Genomic DNA, 7,165 nt, shown 5'->3' on the forward strand with positions numbered 1-7,165 from the left:
AAGCTTAGTTTCCATACTAATTCTAAAGTTGCAAGGGGCGCCTGGGTGGCTTAGTTGGTTAAGCGTCTGACTCTTGATTTCAGCTCAGGTCATGATTTTGGGCTTGTGGGATTGGACCCCAAGTCGGGTTTTGTGCTCAGTGGGGAATCTGCTTGAGATTCTCTTTCCCTCTGTCCCTCCCCCTACTTGCACAAGCACAAGGTGCGTGTGCGCTCTCTCTCTCAAATAAATCTTTTTTTTTTTTTAAGATTTTATTCATTTATTTGACAGAGAGAGAGCACAAGCAGGAGGAGAGGCAGAGGGAGAAGCAGATTCCCCATTGTGCAGGGAGCCAGATGCAGGGCTTGATCCCAGGATCCTGGGATCATGACCTGAGCCAAAGGCAGATGCTTAACCGACTGAGCCATCCAGGCACCTCGCAAATAAATAAATCTTTAAGAAAAAATAAAGTTGCAGTCTTTGTAAATGATCCTAATTTTCATGTAGGAGGAGAGAAGAAATAAATGGGTAAGTGAAGGAAGAACAGAATAACAGTTTTGAAAAATAAATATGTATTTTTGTCTTAGATGATATTATGATAAAGCAAATATACCTACAAAAATAGGCTTTATATGTTTGTGATAAATTGACTTCATATTTTTCTTATTCTAGAATGTTGTAATTTCAGCCAAAAGTTTAGGTCTTAATTTTCTTAGATTTACTATGTAAAGCAGATAAGGACACCTGGAGAGAGTGTTGTGTTTGATATGTTTCATGTGTTTTGATACTTTTTTTAATCCATTCAGCCACTCTGAGTCTTTGGATTAGAGAATTTAGCCCGTTGACATTTAAAGTAATTATTGGTAGCTGTGTACTTACTGCCTTTTTTGTGTGTGTGCCATTATGTTAGTTGTTTTCTGGCTGCTTTGTAATTCCTCTGTTTCTTCTTTTCTTGCTGTCTTTGTGATTTTATGATTTTCTCTTGTGGTATATTTAGATTCCTTTATTTTTTATGTATCTACTATAGATTTTTGCTTCGTGATTGTCATGAGGCTTACCTAAAACAATGTATAACAGTCTATTTTAAATTGCTGGGCAACTTAAGTTTGAGCTTATTCTAAAGCTCTACGTTTTTACTCTCCCTACAATGTCATTTTTTAAGAAAAAGATTTATTTATTATTTATTTTAGTGGGGGAGGGGCAGAGGGAGAGGGAGAGAGAATCTCAGACTCTGCTGAGTGTGGAGTTGGATGCAGGGCTTGATCCCACTGCCCCGAGATCATGACCTGAGCTGAACCAAGAGTTGGATGCTCAATTGACTGTGCCACCCAGGTGCCCCCAACATGTTTTTGATGTCACAGTTTACATCTTTTTTTTTTTTTAAGATTTTATTTATTTATTTGACAGAGTGAGACACAGTGAGAGAGGGAACACAAGCAGGGGGAGTGGGAGAGGGAGAAGCAGGCTTCCCGCTGAGTAGGGAGCCCAATGCAGGGCTCGATCCCAGGATCCTGGGATCATGACCTGACCTGAAGGCAGATGCCCAATGACTGAGCCACCCAGGCACCCCCACAATTTACATCTTTTTATCTTGTGTGTCCCTTAACAAATTATGGTAGTCACAGTAACATGTTCATTTTCTTTCCTACTTTTAAGATTTTTTCCTTGTCTGTAACTTTTGACACTTTAATTATAATGTGTCTTGGTGTGGATTCCTTTGGGTTTATCTTTTTTAGAACTCTCTGGGCTTCCTGGATCTGGATGTCTGTTTCTTTCCCCAGGTTAGGGAAGTTTTTATCCATTATTTCTTCAGTAATTTTCCTGCCCTTTTTGTTTCTGTAATATGAATGTTGGTCTGCTTGATATTGTCCTATAAGTTCTTTAATGTGTCCACTCATTTTTCATCTTTTTTCTTTTGCTGCTCTAATTGAGTTCCACTAATCTGTCTTCAAGTGCAGTGATCCTTTCTTCTTCATCTATTCTGATGTTGAAGTCCTCTATTGTATTTTTCAGTTCAGTTATTGTATTCTTCAGTACATTTTCAGTAAAACTATTGATACTTTTTTATATTTTTTATTTTTTAATTAAAATTTTTACTTTGTTTATCCATGCTTCTGAACTCAGGGAACAATTTTATGACCATTATTTGTTTATTTTTTTCAGGAGTGAATACCAAATATTTATTTCTTTCGTGTGTGTGTGTGTTTTGTTTAGAGGTTTTTTTTTTTATAGTGTATTATTTGTTTCAGGGGTACAGGTCTGTGATTCATCAGTCTTACACAATACACCATGCTCACCACAACACATACCCTCCCCAAAGTCCATCAGCCAGCCACCCCATCCCCCTATGCCCCTTCCCTCCAGCAACCCTCAGTTTGTTTCCTGAGGTTAAGTGTCTTATGGTTTGTCTCGTTTCATTTATTTCCCTCTCTTCCCCTATGATCCTCTGTCTTGTTTCTTAAATTCCACATATCAGTGAGATCATATGATACTGTCTTTCTCTGATTGACTTATTTCGCCTAGCATAATACCCTGTAGTTCCATCCACGTCGTTACAAATGGCAAGATTTCATTTTTTGTTGGCTGTGTACTATCCCATTGTGTATATATACACCACATTTTCTTTATTCATTCATCTGTCAATGGACATCTGGGCTCTTTCCATAGTTTGACTATTGTGGACATTGCTGCTATGAACATTGGGGTGCAGGTGCCCCTTCGGATCACTACATTTGTATCTTTACTGGGGTAAATACCCAGTAGTGCAATTGCTGGGTCATAGGGAGCTCTATTTTGCAGAACCTCCATGCTGTTTTCCAGAGTGGCTGTATCAGCTTGCATTCCCACCAACAGTGTAGGAGGGTTCCCTTTTTCTCTGCATCCTCGCCAGCATCTGTTGTTTGCTGACTTGTTAATTTTAGCCATTCTGACTGGTGTGAGGTGGTATCTCATTGTGGTTTTGATTTGTATTTCCCTGATGCTGAGTGATGTTGAGCACATTTTCATGTGTCTGTTGGCCATTTGGATGTATGACCATTATTTTGAACTCCTTTGTTAGGTAAATCACTTACCTCTCTTTTGTTAAGGTGTTTTTCTGAACTTTTAGCTAATTCTTTTCGTTTGGAACATATTCCTCTGTTTTGTTTTGTTCTGTGCATTAGATAAGACAGCAACTCTTGGAGCCGTGAAAAAAAATGAAATCTTGCCATTTGCAATGATGTGGATGGAACTGGAGGGTATTATGCTAAGCGAAATAAGTCAATCAGAGAAAGACAATTATATGGTTTCACTCATTTGTGGAATTTAAGAAACAAAGCAGAGGATCATAGGGGAAGGAGGGAAAAATAAGACAAAATCAGAGAGGGAGACAAACCATAAGAGACTCTTAATTTAGGAAACAAACTGAGGGTTGCTGGAGGGGAGGGGGGTTGGAGGGCTGGGATAAGTGGGTGATGGACATTGGGGAGGTTATGTGTTTTAATGAGCACTGGGTATTAGATAAGACTGATGAATCACAGACCTGTACTCCTGAAACAAATAATACATTATATGTTAATTAATTGATTTGCATTAAAATAATTAAGAAAAAAACCCCCAGCAACTCTCTGAGTTTTGAGAGTGGCCTTATGTAGGAGAGGAACCTTATCTTTCAACCTTGCCTTAACATTTAGCTGTCTCTCAAACCTTTGTGGTTATCCAAGCAGCGTACTATATTTTTAGTGGCTCCCAGTACTTGAAGGTATGCCAAGAACTGTGAGTGTCCCAAAGGGGAGGAACTCAGTCACCACCTAGATTAAGGCTGATTGGAAGCCAGACTCTCAGGCTGTAGCTTTTAATGTATACAAATATACAAAGTCCTGCAGGACTGTCAGCATAAGCCCTGGTGGCTCCCAGAGGCAGGTGATCTGGGAGTATCCCCTGGGGAGCAGCTGTAAAAATTGGAGTATCATACAAAGGTACAAACTCCTTTCTGGGAGATACTGGCAAACTTGAGTGAGGCAGATGGAGATGCAGAGATGGTGCCTGCTGGCCCCTGTCTTTGGAATACTTCAGTAGGCACCTATGTATATTGAATTAGATGCCTGTCTCTCAGGCTGATGCTTTAAGATAAGGAAATAAGCCTTTTTCACAGAAAGTCTGGGTGCTTTTCACTTGGCTACCTTTGTGCTGAGCTCTGGGGTGCATGAATTTGCATGTCAGCTTTTCGAGAATGGCTTTTCAATTCCTTTAGTTTTGGAAGTCTTAATGGATGCAAGCTCTGTTGGCTTCCAAAGCTAGATGTTTAGGGGGCTTATCTCTCAGGTGTAAGTCTTTTTTTTTTTTTTCCCCCTCAGGTGTGAGTCTTAAAAGATGTGCCAGATACGGGGTTCAAACTGTCTCTCCTCAGGGAGAAGCTCCTGGGTTGAGTTCCCTCCCCATTGTGGTTTGTTGTGGGGTTTATGAGATTGTCTCTTAACCTTACCTACTTTCTTTAATGTGGTTCCACTTTCATTTGTGAATGGGTTGCTCTGCCAGGTTTTAGGTTTATTTTAGAATTTGTTCCATATATATTTGTAGATTTGGTGTGTCCATAGGAGGAAGAGGTTAATTCAGGATCTTCCAATGTCACCTTGAACTGGACCCTTCCTTCAACAATACTTCTGAGTTTTCATTTGCAAGTCTTGCACTGACTTTGTTAGATTTATTCCTAAGAATTTTATTATTTTTGATGCTATTAGAAATTGAATTTTGTTTTTTCTTATTTTTTAAAGATTTTATTTTATTTTATTTTTGAGAGAGAGGGACAGTATGTGTGTGTGTGGGGGGGGTGGGCAGAGAGAGAGAGGGAGAGAGAGAATCTTAAGCAGGCTTCACACCCAGTGCAGAGCCTGACACGGGGCTTGATCTAATGACCCTGAGATCATGACCTGAGCCGAAATCAAATATCAGATGCTTAACTGACTGAGCCACCCAGGTACCCCTAAAGATTTTATTTTTTAAGTAATCTCTACACCCAATGTGGGGCTTGAACTCAAGACCCTGAGATCAAGAGTCACATGCTCTACTGACTGAGCTAGCCAGACGCCCCTAGAAATGGAATTTTTTTTTTTTAAAGATTTTATTTATTTGACAGAGACACAGCGAGAGAGGGAACACAAGCGGGGGGATGTGGGAGAGGGAGAAGCAGGCTCCCTGCAGAGCAGGGAGCTGGATGTGGGGCTCGATCCCAGGACTCCAGGATCATGACCTGAGCTGAAGGCAGACACCCAACGACTGAGACACCCAGGCGCCCCAGAAATGGAATTTTTAAAAATTTTCTTTTTGGATCGTTTATTGCTAGTGAATAACAGTACAATTGATTTTTTGTATATTGACTGCATGCTGCAGTCTTTTTGAACTTCTTCATTAGTTATAGTTTTTCAGTGGAGTTCTTCGTGTTTTTTATTTTTATTTTTTGTTTTTGTTTTTTTAAAGATTTTTTTTTTAAAGATTTTATTTATTCATCTGACAGAGAGAGACACAGTGAGAGAGGGAACACAAGCAGGGGCAGAGGGAGAGGGAGAAGCAGGCTTCCCGCAGAGCAGGGAGCCCGATGCGGGGCTCAGTCCCAGGACCCTGGGATCATGACTTGAGCTGAAGGCAGACACTTAACGACTGAGCCACCTGGCCCAGGTGCTCTGTTTTTTTAAAGATTTATGAATTTATCTTAGAGAGCGAGAAAGAACACCAGCAGGGGGAGGGGCAGAAGGAGAGAGAATCCCCAAGCTGACTCCCCGCTGAGTGTGGAGCCCAGTGCAGGGCTTGATCCCAGGACCCTGAGACCGAGACCCCAGCCAAAATCAAGAGTTGGACTTAACCAACTGAGCCACCCAGGCGCCCACTTTTAGTGTTTTTTAAACACAAGATCATGTCATCTGTATATGATAATAGTTTTACTTCTTCCTTCCCAATTTGGATGTCTTTTATTTCTTTTTGCATAACTGACCTGCCTAGAACCTCCAAGATAATGTTCATCCTGTCTTGTTCCTGTCTTAAGGAGAAAACATTCAGTCTTTTACCTTTAAGTATGATATTAACTGTGGTTTTTTTTTTTTTATGTCCTTTATCAAGCTGAGGCATCACTGTTGAAAAAGAATTCTTTTTTATGTAAATTATAATATGTAGTCAGGAGAGCCAATTATCTGGAGCGCCTGAGTGGCTCAGTCAGTTGAGTGTCCAGCTCTTGGTTTCAGCTCAGGTTATGCTCTCATGGGTCATGAGATTTGAGCCCCATGTTGGGCTCTGTGCTCAGTGGGGAGTCCACTTGAAGATTCTCTTCCTTTGCCCCTTCCCCCACTTCAACGTGTGATTGCATGTGTGCACTCTCTCTCTCTCTCAAGTAAATAAATCTTGAAAAAGAGAACCAGTATCTAAGTGAATGTTTAAGGAACTAGGATAAATTGTTGTGTTATTTCTATTGAAATGTCCCTACAGAGATGAGATCGATCCAGATACAGTTTTTTAAATAGAAAAATTGAAATTTTAGTGAATATTGGACATGTTCAGAAGTCATTTTATTTCTTTTAGATGGAAACCTTTTTCTGTTACATGACTGAGTTACAAATAGCATCTGGAGGGGTGCCTGGGTGGCTCAGTTGGTTAAGTGTCTGCCTTTGGCTCAGGTCATGATCCCAGAGTACTGGGATCGAGCCCCACATCAGTCTTCTTGCTCAGCGGGGAGCCTGCTTCTCCCTCTGCCTCTGCCTGCTGCCCCTGCTTGTACTCTCTCTCTCTCTCTCATTAGCTCTCCCTCTGTGTCAAATAAAATCTTTAAAAAAACCACAAAAAACAAACAGCATCTGGAAAACTTAACACTTTTGAGTAAATTACTTACCCTGTGTTTCAGACAAAAGAATGCCACGGAGAAAGAAAAAAGTTAAAGAAGCTTCTGAAGCTCAGAACCTGGAGAAGAAAGATGCAGAAACTGCCAGTTCTGTCAATCTGAAGAGGAAACGTAGACTTGAAGATGCATTCATTGTGATATCTGATAGTGATGGAGAGGTCAGTATTCTGAAAAGTAGAGCTCTAGGTCTCAAACTATACCTTCTCCATGACTGGTTTGTTTTGCAACTATACCTTAATGCCAACTTGCCAGAGCATGCATTTTTTTTTTAAATATCTATCTATCTATCTATCTATCTATCTATCTATCTATCTATCTATCTAT

General features: G+C 40.3%; 1 protein-coding gene across 4 annotated transcripts in view; it reads left to right on the forward strand.

Annotated features, from left to right (window-relative positions):
- The window catches only part of UIMC1 (ubiquitin interaction motif containing 1), a 112,866-nt gene that overhangs the window by 10,989 nt on the left and 94,712 nt on the right, over positions 1-7,165 (forward strand). For all 4 annotated transcript variants that reach the window (XM_025866983.2, XM_025866984.2, XM_025866985.2 and 1 more), the window contains exon 2: positions 6,845-6,999. In XM_025866983.2, the coding sequence (XP_025722768.1) occupies positions 6,853-6,999 (147 nt within the window). In that variant the 5' untranslated portion in view covers positions 6,845-6,852. The remainder of the gene's footprint in view (positions 1-6,844; positions 7,000-7,165) is intronic.

This window comes from Callorhinus ursinus, unplaced genomic scaffold (genome assembly GCF_003265705.2).
Source record: "Callorhinus ursinus isolate GAN/ISIS: 27379988/994484 unplaced genomic scaffold, GSC_fseal_2.0 scaffold3, whole genome shotgun sequence".
Taxonomy (NCBI): Eukaryota; Metazoa; Chordata; class Mammalia; order Carnivora; family Otariidae; genus Callorhinus; species Callorhinus ursinus.